This window comes from Myotis daubentonii, chromosome 2, assembly GCF_963259705.1.
Source record: "Myotis daubentonii chromosome 2, mMyoDau2.1, whole genome shotgun sequence".
NCBI classification, from domain to species: domain Eukaryota; kingdom Metazoa; phylum Chordata; class Mammalia; order Chiroptera; family Vespertilionidae; genus Myotis; species Myotis daubentonii.
Genome location: NC_081841.1, coordinates 124,317,908 through 124,342,254, shown reverse-complemented (window position 1 = coordinate 124,342,254; position 24,347 = coordinate 124,317,908). Strand labels below are relative to the sequence as shown.

Here is a 24,347-nt window from a genome sequence, read left to right as displayed (position 1 = left end):
TAGAAGCTAAAAGATGGCGGTTAATTTGCATACTCAGGCTCCAAGCAGAGCGAAGCCAAACAGCCCTGAAGCAGCAGGGCAGAGAGGCCTCAGGGCCTGGGATCAGCGGAGCCGAGAGGCCTCCCGGCCCCAGTGATCAGCGGAGCCGAGAGGCCTCCCAGCCCCGGTGATCAGCGGAGCCCAGAGGCCTCCCGGCCCCGAGATCAGCGGAGGCCAGAGTCGGCCCAGCCCCGCAATCAGGGAGGCGAGAGTCGGCCCAGCCCCGCGATCAGCAGAGCCTAGAGGCCCCCCAGCCCCGGTTATCATCCAAGCCGAGAGGCCTCCCGGCCCCAGTGATCAGCGGATCCGAGAGGCCTCCCAGCCCAGGTGATCAGCGGAGTCGAGAGGCCTCCCAGCCCCGGTGATCAGCGGAGCCGAGAGGCCTCCCAGCCCAGGTGATCAGCAGAGCCGAGAGGCCTCCCGGCCCGCGATCAGCAGAGTCGGAGGCCCCGAGATCAGCGGAGCCAAGAGGCCTCCCAGCCCAGGTGATCAGCGGAGTCCAGGTGATCAGCGGAGCTGAGAGGCCTCCCGGCCCCGGTGATCAGCGGAGTCCAGAGGCCTCCCGGCCGGGTGATCAGCCGAGAGGCCTCCCGGCGCTCCTGGCCCCGCGATCAGCGGAGTCGGAGGCCCCGCGATCAGCGGAGCCAAGAGGCCTCCCAGCCCAGGTGATCAGCGGAGCTGAGAGGCCTCCCAGCCCAGGTGATCAGCGGAGCTGAGAGGCCTCCCAGCCCCGGTGATCAGCGGAGTCCAGAGGCCTCCCGGCCCCGGTGATCAGCGGAGTCGAGAGGCCTCCCAGCCCAGGTGATCAGCGGAGCCAAGAGGCCTCCCAGCCCCGGTGATCAGCAGAGTCCAGAGGCCTCCCGGCCCCAGTGATCAGCCGAGAGGCCTCCCGGCCCGCTCCTGGCCCCGTGATCAGCGGAGTCGGAGGCCCCGTGATCAGCGGAGCCAAGAGGCCTCCCGGCCCCGCGATCAGCGGAGTCGGAGGCCCGGCGATCAGCGGAGCCAAGAGGCCTCCCAGCCCAGGTGATCAGCAGAGCCGAGAGGCCTCCCAGCCCAGGTGATCAGCAGAGTCGAGAGGCCTCCCAGCCCCGGTGATCAGCGGAGCGGGGCTGGGAGGCCTCTCGGCTCCAGTGATCAGCGGAGTCCAGAGGCCTCCCGGCCCCGGTGATCAGCCAAGAGGCCTCCCGGCCCACTCCAGGCCCGTGATCAGTGGAGTCGGAGGCCCCGCGATCAGCGGAGCCGAGAGGCCTCCCAGCCCCGGTGATCAGCGGAGCCCAGAGGCCTTCCGGACCCATGATCAGCAGAGCCGAGAGGCCCCCCAGCCAGGTTATCAGCAGCCGAGAGTCCTCCTGGCTAGAGATCAGCAGAGCGGAGAGGCCTCCAGGCCCCAGTTATCAGCGGAGCCGAGAGGCCTACAGGCCAGGGATCAGGGGAGCCGAGAGGCATCCTGGCCCTGGGATCAGCAGAGCAGCGAGGCCTCCCAGCACCGGGATCAGTGTGACAGGGTGCAGAGCCCCAACCCTCTGATCGGCCCTGCTCTGTGTGTGACAGGATACAGAGCCCCAACCCCCCTGATGGGCCCTGCTCTGTGCATGACAGGAGTGGCGCTGCAACCTCCCTATGGACCCTGCCTTGAGTGTGACAGGGTGCGGTGCCCCAACCCCCCAATCGGCCCTACCCTGAGCATGACTGAGGGTGGCATCGCAACCTCCCAATCCGCCCTGCTCTGTGCATGACAGGGGGCGGTGCCCCAACTCCCCAATTGGCCCTACTCTGAGCCCGACCAGGGGCTGCACCTAGGGATTGGGCCTGCCCTCTGCCACCCGGGAGCAGGCCTAAGCCAGCAGGTCATTATCTCCTGATGGGTCCCAGACTGTGAGAGGGCACAGGCCAGGCTGAGGGACCTCCTCTCCCAACCCGGAGTGCACAAATTTTTGTGCACCGGGCCTCTAGTGTATATATATATATATATATATATATATATATATATATATATATATATACATACACACACCACTTAAGAGAGAGAGAGAGATAAAAATCATAAAGTGAGTGTCAGATGAGATAAATGTTAATATTTAGGGAATCTGAGTGAAAAGTATGGGGGAATTTTTTGTCCTAGTCTTTCAACATTTTTGTAAGTCTAAAAACATGTTAAAATAAAAAGTTAAAAGAACAAAGGCACATTATTAAGGAGGAAGTGATTTAAATGGAAAACTGTACTGAACCTAGGCATTAGCATGGGGGGATTAAGCTCAGCATTCTAAGAGGACATGAAACAAGGCTATCTATATATTTAATCTTTCTTTTCAGACAGAAGTTCAGGTGAGGCAGAGTTTGTACAATGCTGTATTTTATTATATTTAAAATTTGAATTTCTATCTTAAGAAATTATCCCTCACTCTGATTCTGTGTCAATGTCATGGTACAGTATCTAGGAAACAATACTTGGGGCATTTTGAGGATCCAGTAGCTATTGGTAGCTAAGAGTCTATTATCAGTGTAGGCAGAGGCAAAAATAGATCCCCACACACCATAATGTCTTACATTTCATTCTTAAATATATTCCTAAAATAGAATATAGTTATGATCAGTAGAAAAATAATTATGTTGAAAACTCCTTATGCCACATATGAGATATTAGATCGAAAAGCTCAATCCTGCAATTTCTTGAAAAGAAAAATTAAACAGTGCCAAGAGAATAAGTCAAACTCATCAGGATACATTTCACTTAAAGAATGTGACAAAAGTTGATGTTAGTATTGCTTCAAAGGTGCTAAGAGAATTGGGAAGTGAGGAGAGAGGAAGGAGGCCAGGGCAGGTTTCTAGAAAGGATTGCTGGCCACATCAAATTTTACTTTGCAGAGGAGATAAGGTCATTATAGTGGGGATATGAGTGGGGAGTGTAATTGTAGAAACTTTGTGTTAATGAATATAAATAAGTGGCAAAGAAAGTTGGTACTACCTTTGCCCATTTTGCCCACATCAGAAACCAATTCCCTTTTGAATTATTTCCCTGAACTTTCATTTCTGTCAATAAACTAACAGGCAATTATGGTTTGTGGAAAACCCTGTCATAGAGCTTTCTCCTTCTTCCTTAAGAAATCCAAGGCATTAAGGTGGATACATGAACTTTAGGTGTGAACCCACTAGAAAGGAAGGGATACAAAGTCCTCCTCTACAAAAAGTTGATAGTGTTTTAGATTAACTGACTCAAAACAACAAAGACAAATTTGCTGAAAACTTTTAGGATTTTGATCATTATTTTCTTCTTAATATTTAAGTGGCACAACACACACCAAACATTTGAGTACGGTGGAGAATAACTATTTTTTAAAAATATATTTTATTGATTTTTTACAGAGAGGAAAGGAGAAGGATCGAGAGTTAGAAACATCAATGAGAGAGAAACATCGATCAGCTGCCTCCTGCACCCCCCCCACTGGGGATATGCCCTCAACCAAGGTACATGCCCTTGACCGGAATCGAACCTGGAACCCTTGAGTCCGCAGGGTGATGCCCTATCCACTGAGCCAAACAGGTTAGGTTGAGAATAACTATTTAACAAGATTAGCTTTAAGTAGAAACCAAGTGGAGCAACCTAGCTGTGGGACAAACAGGAACAGAACAGTTCTTTGCAGCTTCAATGTCATTCCTCCGGTTTCCCTAAAGGATTCGTAACTGTCTGAACTTACCGCAGGTCTGGGCTAAGTCCCGGTGGCACTGACAGCAGGCTCTGGGAGCAGAGTTATTGAGCTGAGGTCTGTCAAAACAGGCCAGTTCAGAACCATTGTACTGAATGTCCTGTGCTCTCAGAGACCCTAAAGGAGCGGGTGAGAATTCTGTCAGTAAAGACAATTTCCTCTTTAAAGGACGTCCTTCACATCATAATGCAGACAAGTACCATCCTAGCATTTGTATTTTTTTTAAAAAGAAGGCTATCATTCACATTTTAAAATATTTCTTCTTACACGAAGGCACAAATCCTATATAATAAAAGTATAGTATGCAAATTGTCCCCTCGACAGGGAGGTCAAGTGGGAGTTCGACCAGGGGGGTGGGGCCAGCCAGGGGAAGGGAGGGAGGCCCCAGCCAGCAGTGGCAGTGACAGGAAGCCCTGGCCGGCAGCGGCGGTGGCAGTGGCAGGCAACCAGGGGAAGGGAGGGAGTACCTGGCCAGCAGCTGGCAGCTACTAGGGACCCTACCAGTGCACAAACTTTGTGCACTGGGCATCTAGTATGAAATAATTTGTTAAGAACGCTTGAAATGGAAAGTACTTATGTTGCCAGCACTTAGAGTAATTTTTATTTTTGCCTAGTGGCACAGGGACATCTCTGCTACCCATCAATCTGCTCCCTCAGGGCTAAAAAGACTGTGACAAAAGACTGTGAGATCTCTTTTCATGTGCTCTCTGTGCCTTAAACAGCTCCTTGATTCTCGCCTTATTCAAGTCTCTTGTGGAACACGAAAACGACAATGATGATAATTGCACTTCACCAATGCTAAGAAATAGAAAGAGCTCAAAACTTACAGCTGGGTTTCTTCTCCATAAATTGTCTCTTACAATAGATGATGCAGAGAATGAGCAGAGCCAGCAGGACAGTAGCCAAGGCACTGCAGATAACAGCAGCCAGGGCTGTGTCTCTCGGGCTGGAGGCTGTGGATGGGATCTTCACAAGGTTGACCTTACTGGTACCTGAAAACCAAACAAATGGAATCAGTGCTCTCAACCACCCAAGAGACTCAGACACTTACTAGTACACTGACCTCAGCTGTCATTATTAACAATGGTCTTCATGCAATATAAACCAAACCCCAGGAACTAGTGGGAGGTATGTTAAGATGGCTTAAGCACTCCCTCCTCTTAGAAGATTTCTTGACTACTACAGCTCTACCCTGAACCCCAAATTGTGTAATGTGCTGCTCCTTCATTCCCACAACACACAAGTCTCAACACTGTATTGCAGGAAGGTGCTTTTAGGTTCCCTAGACCAGAACCATTTGTGAATTTATCATCTTTATCTCTGTGTCCCCAGTACTTGGCAATGTGTTTGGCACATAGTAGGTACTTCATATTTATTTCATTTGAATCAAGCTACCTACATTTTAAAATAGACTGAACTATGGTATGCTTTTGGGGGCAACTTTAGGGAAAAACAAGAAGTTGGATCATTCATGACCTTACACTAGGTCCCCAATTTCTGACACAGTAAATATTTTTAAATCTTAGCTGTTACATTACTGAACAACATCTAAGTTGTGGAGAAAACACTGACACCATTGTTATATGATGGAGAGGCATGCATACTAATGTGTTAAAGCATCAAGAAGAGATTTTGTCTTTGAGGATAGTACTGCATCATGGCTAAGGGCCGAAATCCGGGGAATCCTACTGTACAGGTCAACTTCTAGATGTGTGACCTTGAGCAAATTACTTAATGTCTCAGAGTCTCAAGTCCACATCTGTTCAAACAGAGGTAGAAATAGTACCTGCCTCACCTTGCTGGTGAGAGGATGAAATGGGTGATCATAAAAGCATTTAGAACAAGCACTGTACCCAGTACTATAGAACATTAGCCATTGTATCAATGAAGATCGCAGTTGACACTTTATCTTTGGGTACTGGGATGGACAAACTCAGTTTAGAAATCAGTATTCAGTGAGGTCCCATTTAACTAGCCTCAAAAGAATTTGAGAGATGGAAACCTAAACAGAGGAACAGCTATGCTTTCTCTGTCTCCAAGTAACTGCCCTTAAGCTGAGGTGGGACTCCATTTTGCTCCCTTCAGTTGCTCCCAGCTCCTTAGCAACACCCGGCAGAAGCTCCCTGCTGCCTTACAGAAGCATGCGCCACTCATGTAATTTTAAGTTGTCTAGAATCCACATTAAAAAGGGAAAAATAATAGGTGAAATTAACCTTTTTTCTTAAGCCAATTATCTTCAAATATTATCATTTCAATGTGCACTCAATGTAAAACTTACTGACATCTTTTGCATTCTCTATTTTTATATAAAAATGTCAAAGCTGGGTGTGATTTCACATTGACAGCACATCTCCATTTGACCAACCTTATTTCAAGTGCTCACGTGTCACATGTGCCTAAGGCAATCATAATGGACATTGAAACTCTAAAGATTCAAGGCTGGCATGTGTATTTATGCAACATGGCACCTACAGGCAAGCCAACTCAGTAGCTGATACCTTTCTCCCCATCCCTTGCTGCAGACTAGAATCAGAGAGAATGTCTTGGGTTAATATTATTGAATCATAAATATAACAGGAATGACTATCTTGTAACATTGAATCTTGGTATTTCTAGGCTCAATAAATCTGAATCACACTGATAAAAGTTTCTTATTGCCACCTGGAAAGGCAATTATTTGTCCAGGATTTATATAAGCTATATTCCTTGGATAAACAGGAATCATAAACTAATCACACATTTTAAAGAATATTTGTTTGTGAACATGGTTAATATCTTTAATCTCAAACACTAACAAATAGATAACTGGCAAAGAATTTATATCCTATGCAAGTAAAGTAGTAGGCTTCATTGAAGGGGAAGTTATTTGGGAAATAGAAGAATTATGTGGGCCAAATGGGAAAGTTATGGCAAACTGCCATCTCATTTATGTTTGTGAGCAAGGCGGTTTACAGGAATGAGATCAGGTCCCTTAGCTTACACTTTCCTTTAAACAACCTGGCTCTAGTTGTTATAAAAATGAAGTATAATACATGATGTGAGTTGAAGATATCAAAGCTTCTAACCAATGTTGTAACTATTAAGGTCATCAATTAACATAGTATTGGATATTCAAAAAACTTTACCGAAATAGGGATTTTAATTTAATGATTAGAGTTCTGTAAGTTCTTCTTGTTTAAAATCTTTCTAAAATGTATTAGTCAACTTATTTACCTTCAGATAAAAGGAACTCTTTCTGACTTATAAACAAACTAAAATGCCCCCAAATGGAAAACAAATTTTTATTTTTTTAATACGTTTCTATTGATTTTTTAGAAAGAGAGGAAGGGGAAGTGATAGAAAGATAGAAACATCAATGAGAGCGAGACATTGATCAACTGCCTCCTGCATGCCCCTTACTGGGGATCGAGCCCACAACCCTGGCACATGCCTCAACCAGGAATCGCAACATAACCTCCTGGTCCATAGTTCAACGCTCAACCATTGATCCACACCTGGACAAGAAGTTTTATTTTTAACTTGATGGTTGTGATTCAGGATTTATTTCCCCACGCCAATCATGAAAGTCTTGCTAATATATATTTTCCCATGATTGAAAACTACAACTGTAATTGCAATATTACAGAGTTTCCATAATAACATCAATTTTAAAGGAAATAAGTCCCTTTTCTCTATGCCTTTCCTGGGCAGTACATCTGAAAATGAAAAGAAAAATGCAGTCGTTTTACCACTCAATTTTTGACACCCATATAAGAAAAGGCACTTTGTTAACTCAGACACCCCCTCAGAAAGTCCCCATGGGAAGTCAAGTTCTGGAATGTATGCTCTTGTTTATATGTATACGTTTATGACACTTATAGCAAACATAATCTTTTTATTGGAAATGGGTTCATTATTCTTAGGTTCAATTGTCACATACAGCAATAGAGACATAAAATTGAAGCTATAGGAAACCAACCTATCAGTTGATTTTGGAACAACCCCGGAAATTCATTCACATAAATTCCTGTTAAAAGCCTATTTTCTCTTTGACTTAAGCAGAGAGAAAAAGGTGGGGAGGAGGTTGGTACTAATTATATGAAGTGGTGTCTACACTCTATTAAGTTCTGGTTAATTTAGATGTTGCTGAGAATTCCTCAGAAAAAGGTTTATCTGCTACAAACTAAGAAATATTGCTTTGCTGACCTGTGGCTGTTGTAATTATATTGAGATTAAAGATTATTCCCACCCACATGCTTTGACTAAATTCTATGCCCATAGTTCACCATGCATACTGAATGTTAGTGAAGAATTTTCCCCAAACCTTATTAGGATGTGGACCGTACTGCTGAAGAACTGGGAATAGGAATACTCACATTCTTGGAAAGTTTTAACTTTTCTGGAATACAAAGGCATCTCTTACCCTAACCAATTAAGTTTTTAAATTCCACTATAATCTTAGCATTACCTTTTGGCAATTTATTTCAGTAAGAACTGTTTTCTTAGCTTACATTTTACATCACATTACATACATGACATAGGTTCATTTTTATATTATACATTTCCTTAGCTCAACTGAGGTACTGAGTATCTATTATACATAAGACATCCTACAAGTCATTCAGTACGTTGAATGAGAATCTGAATAGAAGAAAACAGAGGTCACCAGCAAAGTTTAGCAAGTGTTGTTATAAAGTCCACTGTTACCCTTTGAAGTAACGAAGTACACAAATCCAAATAGCAGAGATGCTCTCCTCACATTTCACCCTTCTGAAAGGTAGCTGGAGAGATTCATATGTTGAAGAGATCTGTGTTATTGGACTCTGACTAGTCATGGAAAAGTCTTGGAAGAGGAACTCGTTTTCAGACCACATGGTTGACTGGACATCTGTGTGCTTTCATACATCTGTACATTGCTCACACACTTTCAGTGATTTAACCTTCCTACCAGTGAGGCAAAGTGCTGACAGTTATTGCTGACTCTCATTTGGTAGATGAGAAAACCAAGACTTTTAGTGCTTGCTCAAGGTTTCACAGCAAAGTGGAGACTGCTTGAGAACTGGAATAAGGCCTTCTGATCTTTTCCAGTGGACCAGTGTTCCATGGATGCATGTAGCTTCTAACAGAGTAAAACATTCTGGGAGATAACAATAAGCAAAATGTGGCTCAAGTCTGTTTCTGTGAAGAACATGCTCAAATCTGTGGCTCTGTGGGGAGAAACCAGCCAGGCCACAGGAAGATCATGGGACAGAAGACCTGTTCATTTGTGCATGACAGCTGGTTTCCCCAGTGCTTCTGCCCTGAGAGAAAGTTTCAGCAACCCTCTGCCTCCGTGTGGGTCTCAGTGTCACAAAATGAGCTGCCATGAGGAGGCGTGCCAGGAATGGGCACACTGAGCAATGTTGGAGTAATACTGAAGTGGGAGGAGAGAAAATTTTATGGAGGTAACTGAATCTGGAAAGGGCTGGTTAGAGAGAAAGAGATGGGAAAGGCTTGCAAAGATGGCTGCTGAAGTGTCAGGCTGGGCAGTGCACTCTGCCTGGGTTTTCAGGGCCATCCCCTTTGCGTAACCATAGCTCTGCTTTCTATGAATCTCCCTACATGTTTAACCATTCCAACTTCCTAACAGACTATTTTTAAGAGTCTCCTGCTCTACCGATTGAGCTGTCTGGGCAACCTAGCAGACTATGTTTAAAAACCTGCTAAACAAAAGGTCCCTCTTCCCAGACTATACTTCTAACAAAGGTAGGTCTCTGTTCAAGTTTGGGAGGAAGGAAATGGGTCTCCAAAATGAGGCTCTCACCCCTTTCTACGCTGGCCATGACTTTGTACCTCTGAACCTCAGTTTCCTCACAGGGACGATTAAACAGTGGCTCATTATGCAGACACCAAGATCCACCATGGGAATCACTGAAAATTTATCTTAGGGCTGATGAACTCAGTGTGAACCTAGCTTCCATATACACTTGGACAGGACAGCTACTGAGAAGTCCCATGATCTCTCTCATGGTCTGGCTGATTTCTTCCCACAGAAATAATCATGACCTTCATATTAAAGAATAAGATGAAGTAGGATGTGTATTTCACTACTTAGCAATTTATATTTCCAGTTTGAGCTGCTTTCCTGAACAGTAGATTCATATATCCAACAGTCTATTGAACATTTCACTTGGACGGAGATGTGTCTTAAACACAACATATCCAAAAATGAGCTCTGCATCACAATCATGACCCACTCTCTTCCTATCCCTCCAATACCCCGTGGTTCTCCCACAAATCTTTGCCACCTGTCATTACCTCTTTGTGCAATTGGCTGCTGCTTCTTCAACTGTTGTAGGTCCTGCTTCAAATGTCACCTATTTAGTGAGGCTTCCCCACCAAACTCTAAAATCACCATCTCTCTCCAGTGCTTTCTAGTCACTTCCCTGCACTTATCCCCATATGAGACTTACATATTTAACTTGTTTGCTTCTTGTCATTCTCTCATATGGTGGGAATAATAGAATCCATCTTGCTTCCCCAACACATCCACCTGGTTTGTGTTTAAGCTGGGTCCAGCAAGAGCTCTCATTTTCCAGCCCCTTTTGCAGCTAGGTGTGGTAATATGTCTAAATTAGAGTCAATAGAGAATGATGGGAGAGGGATGGTAAGCAGAAGTGATGAGTATAGCATCTGTGTCATCTCCAATTTAGGTACAAATTTCTTGCCCAAGAGTTCCCCTTCACTGTGGGATGGAAGCTGGAAGCTGCAGCAGCCTAATCTTGATTCTACAGATGAGAAAGATATCAAAAGGCTGGCAAAGCAACAGGGAGCAAGAAACTTGGCCTCTCGATGATGTGCTGCAGCAGAGCTGCACCACCAGGCTGATGGGCTGGACTGTCTGAATGGAAAGAGGAACTTCTATATTACTGAGGCTATAATATTTTGGGGTTTTCTTATTACAACAGCCCAGTCTTTGCCCTAACCAATTGAATCCCTCCCTAAAATATAAGTTCCACAAGGGCAAGGATTTGGGCCAGTTTTGTTCACCACTGTACTTCTAATAAGTACAAGATTTCCTGGCACACAGTTGGTGCCTGATAAATATTTGATAAATGATTAAATAAATTAATGTTTTTGAAAGCAACTGAAAAACCCCAAATATTCCAACAAATTTATTTAATGGGGAATTGTTCAAACAATCATATGCAATTATGTAATTTGACTCTGGGTCGTAAACACACAATGCAATATACAGATGGTGTATTATCTCCAATAAATTTAATTTAAAATATTTAAAAGATAAAATTATGCTCAAAGCATGCTTGTCTTCTATTCTTCCATCTTAGGCTTTGTAGGACAGTACAGATGGAAATAACCTGAGGCAAATAACAGGTTCATTTGCATGCACTTATTTTATACAGTGTTAATTTGACTATGGATGAAAAAGCATTGTTTGCTCAGATCTATCAATACATAGACTTTGCCTGGAATGAATACTAAAAAAAATTTAGCCTTCTCCAATCAATTCTAATTAGCATTTTATGGATTCATCACAAAGGGATCTTATTTTAGTTATTATATACCAAATGTAATCTTATTTAACAATGCATACATAGTGATGGCAGATTTATAATGAATTACCAAAGAACCTAGAAAAGGGGAGGACCTTCTGGAGATCAATCTCATCTTCCACAGAATGCTGCTTTGCTATAAATTTCAAAAATGGATTATTAGGCAAGTTGGATAAGGGAACAACTAAGCATTCCTATCATTTTATCAAATTAGGCATATTAACTCTACCTTTAAACATACCCTCTTCCCCTTAAAACTATTCAGAAGTATGAATAAAATACCATGAGCCTCTAGAGAACTGTTAGTACAGTAGCCTATAATTATGTTTTGTGGAAAGTTATACAAATGATCATCAATACCATAACAACTACCATATACCAAACACCTACAGGGGCCAGCCTTTACATACTGACTTTGAAAATGTTACAATAATCCCTATGGCAAAGGTTCCATAGATGAAGAAGTCTGTACATATCTATCAATACTTTTTTCATTTCAAAATGACATCAGGTGGTTGGGTCTAGATTCGATCTTGGGTTGTTTGACTCTAAAACTTATGCTCTCCCCCCCCGCCCCCATAAATTATGCCATACTCTTTCCAACCATTTAGAGCAAAAATTATACTAAAGTGTGAATGATTAGTGGTTCTTATTTTGTACAGGCCAATAAACTCTAGTTAATTAGTTAACATATACAATATAACTTGACCTAATTTAAAACACAAATAGAGCTTTACAAATTCAGTCTGTCTTACCCCCACGATTAAAGAGGCTGTTGCAAAGAAAAATAACATATGATTTTTAAAATTTTTTTAAATGTTATTTTTATGGTCAATGTAGTATAATTAGATGAGTATCAAAACATAGTAGAGAAGCACAAGTTGTAAATGAACTAATTATGCTTTCTGTCTGAACTTCCATTTTTGAGATTTCACCAATGCCTTGTGTTTTCATCAGTGTTTAACACATGAAGACATCACATCAGGTTTCTTGCTGTATCACATATCCCTCTGGAAACACCAACAAAATTGGAAATATGAGCATTTTGACTCATTGATGAGTTAAAATTCCATATTTTGGCACATGGAATTCCATTAACAATTAGTTCTGGACTAAAAGCATATGATTGAGACATTTTCTAAATATTTTATCTTGGACTTTTATATTTGTTTCAAGAAAACTACAATTCAACCCATTGCTTTTTGTGCTTTTCCATCACCACCATCACCAACAAAAAAGGCCATGTCGAATAAAGGTTTAACAAAATTAAAACCTGAAAATCTACCTCTAGCCATGTTCTTTAATTAAAGACAATTATTAACAAAGAACTCCTTGCAGTCTTACTGAGGGAAGCATATAGTTCTATCGTGCAAGCTTTATCTTGTTAATCTAAACTGGTTAAATAAAAATACCTATGGTAACACTCAACATATGAATTCCAGATGTACCACAAAAGAGTCTGCCAATAAACAAAATAGTTTAATTTTTTAATCCACTTTATACCAAGCACTGGATGAACATACAAAATTAAGTCTGTATCATTTAATTCTTTTCATTCTAAACACTTTGGTCTTAAAACTATGTGGTCTGTTTTTCAATAACTGATAGAAATATTATTCCTAAATGAGCCTTTTTTGTTTACACAACTAATAAGTAAATAAATAATAATAATAATAAATTGGACAGATTTGCCAAATTGCAGTTAAAATATGTAACATAAAATTTACCATTAGTGACATTGAGTATAGTCACAATATTGTGAACCATCACCACTAAATTCCAGAACAGTTTCATCACCCCCCAAAGAAACCCCATATCCATTAAGCAGTCACTACCCATCCCTCCTTCTCCCACTTTTGGCAACCACTAATCTGCTTTCTGTCTCTATGGATTTTGCTTATTCTGGATATCTCATATAAATAAAATCATACAATATTATGTGGCCTCTTGTGTCCATCTTTTTTCATTTAGCATCATGTTTTCAAGGTTCATCCATGCTGTAGCACATATCAGAACTTCTTTCCTTTTTATGGCTGATATACATGTATCCCTTACTTTTGGAAAATTTTTTCTTATGCTATATTGATTTTACTAAAGACCTGCATTAGTATCTGTTTTTGGAAACCAAAAGAAATCCAAAGAGCATTTTTGCTTTTATGAAAAAAGGTGAAAGGGGAAAATAGCATTCAGCATTTGTTATGCAGTGCCTCATAGATGCAGCAGCACCTAGATCATTAAGAGTGGCACCTAGCCGAAGCCGGTTTGGCTCAGTGGATAGAGCGTCGGCCTGCGGACTGAAGGGTCCCGGGTTCGATTCCGGTCAGGGGCATGTACCTGGGTTGCGGGCACTTCCCCATTGGGGGATGTGCAGGAGGCGGCTGATCGATGTTTCTCTCTCATCGATGTTTCTAACTCTCTATCCCTCTCCCTTCTTCTCTGTAAAAAAATCAATAAAATATATTAAAAAAAAAAAAAAAAGAGTGGCACCTGCCCTGGCCAGTACGGCTCAGTTGATTGAGCATCGCCCCATGTACCAAGAGGTCACAGGTTTGATTCCCAGTCAGGGCATATGCCCGGGTTATGGGTTTGATTCCCACTATGGGGCATGTAGAAGGAAGCCAATTGATGGTTCTCTCTCATCGATATTTTTTTCTCGTCCTCTCTCTCTAAAATCAATAAAAACATATTTTAAAAAATAAAAATCTTTTTAAAAAGAGTGGTGCTTCTAAGCTCTTTCCTGGGAATCACACTTAACATCTCAGCATTGAGCCGTCAGGGCTTTGAGCTGTGTGAGCATCTGTGCTTTACCTCAGTTTATTTTGTGCATCTGTTAGCAAGATGTGTCCCTAAAGTAATTGCTTCTTAGCTTTATGCCATTTTGGCTTACAAAGGGTTTCATAGGAAAACTCTCCTTTTGGGTATTGGGGGAAACCTGTACCTCATTTTGTTTATCCATTCATCAGATGATGGACATTTGGGTTGTCTCCAACTTTTGGATATTGTGAGTAGTGCTTCTATGAACATTCATGTACAAGCTGTTTCCATATATTTTTAAACTTTTCACAGAGATACATAGGAATTGTTCCACATGCTATCAAAAGATACATTACTGTTATTACACTACAGCCATGGTCGGCAAATTGCAGCTCGCAAGCCACATGTGGCTCTTTGGCCCCTTGAGTGTGGCTCTTCTTAAGCCTTAGGAGTATCTTAATTAAGTTAATAACAATGTACCTACCTATATAGTTTAAGTTTAAAAAATTTGGCTCTCAAAAGAAATTTCAATCGTTGTACTGTTGATATTTGGCTCTGTTGACTAATGAGTTTGCTGACCACTGCCTACAGCATTAAGTTCATTAATAAGCCAGTCATATATTCAGTGTTATTACACTAAAACATTCATTAATGTCAGGAAATATACTTATGATGGTTCAGAGAACTAAGAGAAGAGTGCAGGGGGATGATGCCAGAGAAGCTGGTCAGGGTAGTGAGGAGTTTGGTTTCTATTCAATGAATAATAAATGATAACAGAGTACACATTCTTCTCAAGTGCGTGGGGAATATTCTCCAGAAGAAACCATATTTTAGGTCACAAAATAAGTTTCAATAAATTTAAGAAGACTGAAATCAGACAGATTATCTTTTCTAATCACAATAGAATTAAGCCAGAAATCATTAACAGAAGAAAACTGGAAAATTCACAAATATGCAGATATTGGATAATACACTTTTAAATAACCAAATGGGTCTAAGAAGAAATCACAAAGAAAATTAGAAAGTACTTTGAGATGAATGAAAACAAAAATATAAACCAAAACTCATGGGAAACAGAAAAAGTAGCGTTTAGAAGGAAATTTATAGCAGTAGATGTCTACATTAAAAAAGATCTAAAATCAATAACCTAACCCTTCAACTTCAAGACATTAGAAAAAGATCAAACTAAACCCAAAGCTAACAGATGAAAAGAAATAATGATTGAAGCAAAAATAAATAAAACAGAGAATAGAAACACTATAGAACTAATAAAGCCAAAAGTTGGTTCTTTGAAAATATAAAAATGGACACAACTTCAGATTGACTAAGAAAAAAAAAAGATTCCAATTTCTAAAAATCAGAAATAAAAGAGAGGGCACTGCTACTGACTGTACAGAAATAAAAAGGATATAAAAATATTATTCAAACTGTGCACCAACAAATTGGGTAAACTATAAGAGATGGACAAATTCTTAGAAATACATGAACCAACAAAACTGACACAAGAAGAAAAGAAAATCAAAATAGACATAACAAAGAGATAGAATCAGTAACTAAAAAGCTCCTGACAAAGAAAAGCCCAGGATTAGACGGCTTCACTGGTGAAATCTACCAAATATATTTTTTAAAATTAACACCAATCCTTCTCAAACTCTTCCAAAAATGAAGAAACAACACTTTTTAACTCATTGTATGAGGCCAACATTACTCTGACACCAAAGTCAGATAAAGGCACGACATGAGAAGAAAACTACAAATCAAGATTCCTTATAAATATAGATGCAAAAATTATCCTCAACAAAGTAGTACTAAATTCAATTCATAGCATATTATATGATTACTAGAGGCCCAGTGCATGAAATTCGTGCACAGCGGGGGGTGTGTGTCCCTTAGTCCCTAACCACTCCCCTGCCAGCCTAATCGATGCCTAACTGCTCCCCTGCTGGCCCGATCACCCACAACTGCCATCCCCTGCTGGCCCGGTCTCGCCCAACTGCCCTCCCCTGATGGCCTGGTCACCCCTAATTGCCCTCCCTTGTGGCCTATCACCCCCAACTGCCCTCTCCTGGTCACCCCTAACTCCCCTCCACTGTCGGCCATCTTGTGGCGGCCATCTTTTGACCACATGGGGGTGGCCATCTTGTGCAAGGGCATGACAGTCAATTTGCATATTACCTCTTTATTATATAGGATACCCCATGATCAAGTGGGATCTATCCTAGGAAGGCAATGATGCTTGATCATACAAAAATCAATCACTATAATATCTAAAATAGTATAAGCATAATATACTAATTAGACCGGATGTCCTTCCAGACAACCTTCCAGATGAATCCGGGCTGTGAGGGAAGTTGGCAGCCAGAGGGCAGCCCAGGTCCCGGGTGCCAGAGGGAAGCCAGTGCCAGCAGCCAGGGGAAGGAAGACATACTCTTGCATGAATTTCATGTATTGGCCCTCTAGTACAATAAAATGAGAGGGGGGAAAAAACACATGATCATCTCAACTATGCTGAAAGCACTTGACAAAATTCAATATCTTTTCATGATAAAAACACTCAATAAATTTAAGACAGTCCCTGCCTGCACCCACCCTGAGCCAGTGGTTCTCCACATACCTAACACCCAGGGAGGCTTGCTGGGCACTAACAAAGAAGATGATGGCACAGCAATGGTGGCCAGGTTTGGACTGGGCTGCTGTTTCTGGCAGTGCTCTTACCCATATAGATTTATTCAAACTAAACAACTGTGTAACACTTTAATTAAGTAATTCCACATAGAATACCTCAGCTGTCCCAAATTCATGAAATGCCACTATCATGGCAAGTGGCAGTGCTCTGCGGTCAATGCCAGTCTCTTCATGAGCCTGCTCTCCCCTCTACATCTCTACTGTTAAGAGACTCAGGCCAAGAAACATCTATACTTCTCCATCTTCTAAGCCCGATCCAAATGGCATCTAGATTCCAGTGTGGCAAGGATAGAACAGGTTTTAATCAAATCTGCTAATTCCACACCTTATTTGATTGACTGAGAAAAATTTGAGGGTCCTAAATTTGATTGCTTTGAAGATCATGTGAAGGGTTTGACTAGATAATAAGTGCCATCTAAATTTGCTGGAGTTTCATGTACAAGATGAAGAGAGACAACATCCAAAATTAGTTAAAATATAATTTTCTTAAATGTGAAGGTTTGAGAAGGATGGACACAAACTCTACCTTGAAAATAAGAAAAGATACTATCATATCTAAAGATAAAGGATGGGAAGTGGAAAAAAGACTCTTCATTTGGTTAACTAAATCCATAAGGCCATAAAACAAGTAATATAATAAGCTTACATAACTTTATTTACATGTACATTAGAAGGAACTTTCAGGTGTGACTGTAAATCCTCAATGTACTGAATCACAGTACTAATTTAATGCTGATAGTTTTAAAGTTAAGCTATCACTGTTCTCATGTGAACCAAACTCTTTCCCTGAGACTTTGGATTTGACATTGTATTTGATATCTTCTGTGTTAATTAACATGTGCCAGGGCAAAGATGGATTGGAATCTGTCTTAAATCCAATGAGTAAATTTTGCTTACATACTTATCACCTATTCCTATTCAACAAGGACACCAAATTCATGTAAACTGATTCCATTGGGTAGAAGTGCAAGACCTCAACAGATTTAAAACACTTTTTTATTTCTGCATATGTTGATTAATTTTTTAAATTCCAAACAATAATCAGTTTTGAAGGTAAAATGAACAAATCTTGAAATTAAAATGGCAAATATGTGAAGGAGCCAGAACTGTAAATCAAGTATTTGGGAAGTGAAGACTGGACACTAGTGGGCATTAAATTCAGAAAAACTTTTACTGTCTTTCTGTAAATACTTAAAAAAAAAACCCCTCTATGAATCAGAATAGTTGCACTTGAAACACTTTCTATTATCAGTTAATATTTTTGGTTATTTAGAATCTGGTCCTAAGCCTAAAATGGGCTTGATTCTGGAAAGTAAAGCTTTTCACAAATGTCTCAATGCACAGAAAACTTTTTAAAAAACAAACACTGCCTAACATCTTATTTGCATGATCAAACACTGATACTTAGATGTTCCAGTATCTAATATGGCCATAGTAATCTTGAAAACCAAAGACTTTTTTTTAATCTTTAGATACCTACATGGGAACAACCATAATCCAATGAACCCAAGCTACAGTGTGTGTGAATAAACATTTATTTTTTCATACCTGCTTGCTATATATATATTTTAGATTATATACTGTGTTTGTATATTTATATTTTGATTCATAGTACCTTCTCATATTATAAAACTGATTGGCATTGAACACAAATTATACATAAAAAGAAGTGGTATAAGAGAAAAAAGATTAAGGATAAAAGAGAATTTCATCATGATAAAGGTCATATATTAAAAACTCACAGCTAAAATCATATTCAATGGTAAAAGACTCAACATTCTCCCCCTGAGATCAAGAAGACGACAAGGATACTCACTTCACCACTTCTATTCAACTTAGTACTACAAGTCCTTGCCAGAGCAGTTAGGCAAGAAAAGGCATCCAAATTGGAAAGGAAGAAGCAAACTTATCTCTGTTGGCAAAGATAGCACATGATATTATGTGTAGAAAACCATAAAGATTCCACAAAAAACCTGTTAGAATAAACAAATTCAGTAAAATTTTAGAATAAAAAATCAACATACCTACAAAAATCAGTTGTGTTCTATACATGAGCAATGAACAATCCAAAAAGGAAATTAAGAAAACAATTCCATTAGCAATAACATCAAAAAGACTGTAATAATTAGGAATAAATTTAATTAAGGAGGTACTAAACTTATACACTGGAAACTACAAACATTGTCGAAAGAAATTAAAGAACAACAAAATAAATGGAAACATATCCCATGTTAATAGACTGGAAGACTTAATATCTTCTACACTAATAAAAGAGAAAAATGGTAATTGGCATACGACGATACCCTTTTCATTGGCTAATGAGGGCTATATGCAAATTAACTGCCAACTAAGATTGGCAGTTAACTGCCAACAAGATGGCGGTTAATTTGCATATGTAGGCACACTGCAGGGAGGCGAAAGGGAAAGCAGGAAGAAGCTCCCTGCCACTGACAGTGATCGGAAACCCAGGGGGGAGCTAAGAGCTGGGGGGCAGGGCAAAGGCGGCCCTGGGGCCGCCTTTGCCCTGCCCCCCAGCCATGATCAGAGAATCAGGCGCCTTTGCCGCCCTGGCCAGTGATAGCAGGAAGTAGGGGTGGAGCCAGCGATGGGAGCTGGGCACGGTCGAAGCTGGCAGTCCCAGGAGCTAGGGGTCCCTTGCCTGGGCCTAAAGCGAAGCCCACGATCGCGGGGCCGCTGCAGCTGCGGTCCCCGCTGCCCGAGCCGGACACCTCAGCCAGAGGTGTTAGGCCTGGGCAGGGGCGGAGCCTGCAACCGCGGGGAGCTGGTGGTCCCCTGCCCAGGCCTGACACCTCTGCCAGAGGCCTCAGGCCTGGTCAAGGGGCCGATCCGGTGATTGGTGATCGGAGGGTGATGAGGGTCAACTCCTCTGGCCGAGGCATCAGGCCTGGGCGGGGGGCTAAGCCGGGGATTGGGGGGATATGATGGTCCCCTTGCCCAGGCCTGACACCTCTGTCAGAGGCGTCAGGCCTGGGCAAGGGGCCGATCCTGCGATTGGAGGGTGATGGAGGTCAACGCCTGAGGGCTCCCAGTATGTGAGAGGGGGCAGGCTGGGCTGAGGGACACTCCCCCCCCCCCACACACACACACCCAGTGCACGAATTTCGTGCACCGGGCCCCTAGTTGTTAAGATAACAACAGTGCCCAAAGAGGTTTGATGTCCTCTCTGTTAAGATCATAATGACTTTTTTCTTTCTTTGCAGAAATTTAAAAAATACCATCCTAAAATTTATATAGAATTTTAAGAATCCCTAATAGCCAAAACAATCTTGAAAAAGAATGAAGTTGGAGGATTAACACATCCTGATATCAAAACTTGCTATAGTAATCAGAAAGGTGTGATACTAGAATAAAGACAGACACATAAAACAATGGAACAGAATTGAAAGTCCAGAAATAAAACCATACATCTATGGTCAGCTGATTTTTGACAAGGGTTCCAAGACCATTCAGTGGGGAAAAACAGGTTTTTCAACAAATGATGCTGGGAAAATTGGATATCCACCTGTAAAAGAGAATGAAGTTGGATACTATCTCATTCCATATTTTAAAAATTAATTAAAAAATGGATCGAAGACTTAAATTTAAAAGCTAAAGCTACAAAATTCTTAGGAGACATATGGGAAAATGTTCATGACCTTGGATTTGGCAATGGTTCCTAAAACATATAGCAAAAGCACAGACAACACAAGAAAAAATAGATAAATTGGGTTTTACCAAATTAAAACTTTTATGCTTCAAAGAATACCATCAAGTACATGAAATAACAACCCACAGAATGGGAGAAAATATTTGCAAATCATATATCTAGTAAGTGTTTAATCTAGAACATATAAAAAACCCTAACTTAACAACAAAAAGACAAATAATCCAATTAAAAAATAGATATAGCACTTAAATAGACATTTCTCCAAAGAAGGTATACAGTGGCCAACAAACACAAGAAAAGATATTCAACATCATTAGTCATTAGGGTAATTCAAATCAATAGTACAATTATATACCACTTCATACCTATTAGGGTGGCAATAATAATCCTATCTAATAAAAGAGAAAAATGGTAATTGGCGTACGACGATACCCTTTTCATTGGCTAATCAGGGCTATATGCAAATTAACTGCCAACTATGATTGGCAGTTAACTGCCAACTATGATTGGCAGTTAACTGCCAACTAAGATTGGCAGTTAACTGCCAACAAGATGGCGGCTAATTTGCATATGTAGGCACAATGCAGGGAGGCAAAAGGGAAAGCAGGAAGAAGCCCCCTGCCACTGACAGTGATCGGAAACCCAGGGGGGAGCTAAGAGCTGGGGGGCTGGGCCTGCCCCCCAGCCATGATCGGAGAATCAGGCGCCTTTGCCGCCCTGGCCAGTGATAGCAGGAAGTAGGGGTGGAGCCAGCGATGGGAGCTGGGCACGGTCGAAGCTGGCAGTCCCGGGAGCTAGGGGTCCCTTGCCTGGTCCTAAAGCGGAGCCCACGATCGAGGGGCCGCTGCAGCTGCGGGTCCCCGCTGCCCGGGCCGGACGCCTAGGCCAGAGGCCTCAGGCCTGGGCAAGGGGCCGATCCGGTGATTGGTGATCGGAGGGTGATGAGGGTCAACTCCTCTGGCCGAGGCATCAGGCCTGGGTGGGGGGCGGAGCCGGGGATTGGGGGGATATGATGGTCCCCTTGCCCAGGCCTGAAGCCTGGGTCAGAGGCGTCAGGCTTGGGCAGGGGGTGGAGCAAGCGATCAGAGGGAGATGGGGGTCCCCTGCCCAGGCATGATTCCTGGGCCAGAGGCCTCAGGCCTGGGCGGGGGCCAGAGCCAGTGATCAGGGGAAGATGGGGGTCCCCTGTCCAAGCCTGACACCTCTGGCGGAGACGTCAGGCCCGGGCAAGGGGCCGATCAGGCGATCGGAGGGTGATGGGGGTCAACGCCTGAGGGCTCCCAGTATGTGAGAGGGGGCAGGCTGGGCTGAGGGACACTCCCCTCCCCACACACACCCAGTGCACGAATTTCGTGCACCGGGCCCCTAGTAATAATAATAATAAACCAGAAAATAATAAGTGTTGGTAAAGATGTGGGGAAATTGTAACTTATACTAGCACATTGCTGGAGGGTTAGAGTTTGGCAGTTCCTCCAAAATTTAAACATAGAATTATTGTATAATTCAGCAATTTCACTCCTGGTATATACCCCAAAGCATAGGAAACAGAAACTCAAATAGATACTTGTACACCAATCTTCATAGCAACATTATTTGCAATAGCCATAAGGTGGAAATGACCTAATCATCTATAAAGATGACTGGATTAAAATGGTATATGCAGGGTGTGGCAAAAGTAGGCTTACAGTTGTTCGTATGGGAAATACAATAAATAATAATACAAGAATAAACTGTTTCACATACTCACAACTATAAACCTACCTTTGTCCTACCCTGTATATACAATGGAATATTATTTAGCCTTAAAGAGGAATAAAAATTTAATATAAGCCACAACATGGATGAATGTTGAAAACATTATGCTAAGTAAAATAAGCCAAATACAAAAGGACAAATATTTACATAATTCCAAATATTTTAAAAATCTAGAATAGGCAAGTTTGTAGAGACATAAAGTAGATTAGAATTTACTAGGGGTGGGTGTGGGAGGGGAACAGGGAGTGATGAAAGGGTAATGGAAGTACATAGTGATGTTGCACAACATTGTGTGTGTATTTATATACCAGTGAATTGCACAGTTAAAAATGGAAAATTTTACCAATAAAAAAAGAATACTAGGAAGTGATTGGAGGGGTTCATGTGTGGGGGGTAACACTTTAGAAAGATCACCATCTGCAAGGTACTGAAGGACAGGTATGAGGTGGAAGGGTATTGTAGTGATCTAGATGACAATGACGATGGCTTGGGTAAAGATTGGAGATGTTGCCATGGTTATATTTGAGAAACATTTGTTGTCAGAGCAATTGTATATACTGATTATGAGTCAGGTGAAAGTAAACATGGAATCAATGCTGGTGCCTAGTTTTGGGGGTAAACCACCAAGTAAATTACGGTCCCATTTACTGATTGGGATGGCCAAAACTTGAGGGACAGTGAATTTAACAATGGGCGGGGTGGGGGATAAAAATTTCTAGTTTGAAATCCTATTATCTATGCATGAGGATCTATTGAGCTGGCATTTGGATATCCGAATGAGGCAAAGAGAGATTGAAATTAGAGATAAAAATTTTAAAAGCATGCATGCATAATATCCAAAGCTCATGAACTGTTAAAATCACCTACAGGTACAGTGTAGATAAAGAAGCGGACCTGGGACAGAACACAGGAACACTCTGAAATTAGGAAATCAGAAGAGAGGAGCAAGCCTCTGAGATAAGAAGAAAGCAAGTACACATTTCAAGAAGCTTAAGGGGATGAGTTCTTCTGTTGCTTAAATAACTAGGCTACCTCAGAATATCTTATTTTGGGGATTATTTACAGAAAGCAAATTTTAACATTCCGGAGGAAAGTTAAACATATATGTGTTTTTTAAAAATGAGTGACCTCGTCCCTTGTAGCTGCCTGAAAATTTATTATTGAATGAATCTTTGAAAATTACACCAAGATGTGATTTTGAAATGTGATATCACACAAATAGGAGGAGAAAAGCTCAGTAGGAGTTTCTAACAAATAGTAAACATGAGTTAATCAAGGTCCCATTACTTAATAAGCAAGATTATATAAATTAAGAATACCATTTTTCAAATGAATGATAGAAGGATTATACTAGGACTTGCATCTTTTTCTTAAGGAATCATCCTGAGCTTACTTTTGAAGTTTCAACCAAACAAGTATATATTTCTTTGGCGTGGCATCTTTGTTTACCAGCATCTAAGATTAATAAACATGGCCAATCTCTTCTAACATCTATGTCTAGAAACAAAAGTTCATCTTGCCAGACAGTTTTCAAACATTGAGGGCTGGGTTTCCAAGTTAGTGCTCTAAACTATTTTCACTGACTTTCCTTTTTGAACACATCAGAAAACAGTTCAGCTATGCAAGCATTTTTTCCTTTGTTGAGCAATAATGTAACATTTGTTTATAAATACAGAATTTCTAGCTTGATTTCTTCTTTTAAGTTCCCTTCTGGCACTGCCGTAATTACCAGTTCTTTCATGATTTAAATGCCAGTGAACCAAAGCAGAACTCCAAGGTAGCCCCAAGCTACCTAGTATTTCTTTTAATACTAATACAGATGAGTCACAAAGATGACTTATTATAAACAGAGCCCACCCTTAAGATGTAAACTTTTATATCTTTATTTACCACTTGGTCAAGTTGTATCTAAGGGCGAGGCAGTGAGTTGAACATACAGTGAAATATAAAAGGTAAAAGGATACCCCCAGAACCAAAGAAACCCATGGTGTTCTACAATGGCACTGACAGCCTCTTCCACTGTGCAATTATGCAATGATTACTACTCAGGTTATTTAGAGCAATACAGATCAGGAGATCCTCAGATTTCCTCAGAGAGGACCTTTGAGCCCTATCTCCATACAGCAATTCTGATTTGATCAATTTGTTTTCCTCTGGGCTGCCTGCCCATTCCTGTTTTATTGCCATTCTCAGCCTGTTACCATGTTTGTT

The 24,347-nt window shown here is 41.4% G+C and overlaps 1 protein-coding gene across 4 annotated transcripts in view; it reads right to left on the bottom strand.

Annotated features, from left to right (window-relative positions):
- TNFRSF19 (TNF receptor superfamily member 19) overlaps positions 1-24,347 on the bottom strand; it is a 112,665-nt gene that overhangs the window by 15,557 nt on the left and 72,761 nt on the right. For all 4 annotated transcript variants that reach the window (XM_059684457.1, XM_059684455.1, XM_059684454.1 and 1 more), the window contains 2 exons: positions 4,571-4,735; positions 3,735-3,860 (listed from right to left, as the gene is read on the bottom strand). In XM_059684457.1, the coding sequence (XP_059540440.1) occupies positions 3,735-3,860; positions 4,571-4,735 (291 nt within the window). The remainder of the gene's footprint in view (positions 1-3,734; positions 3,861-4,570; positions 4,736-24,347) is intronic.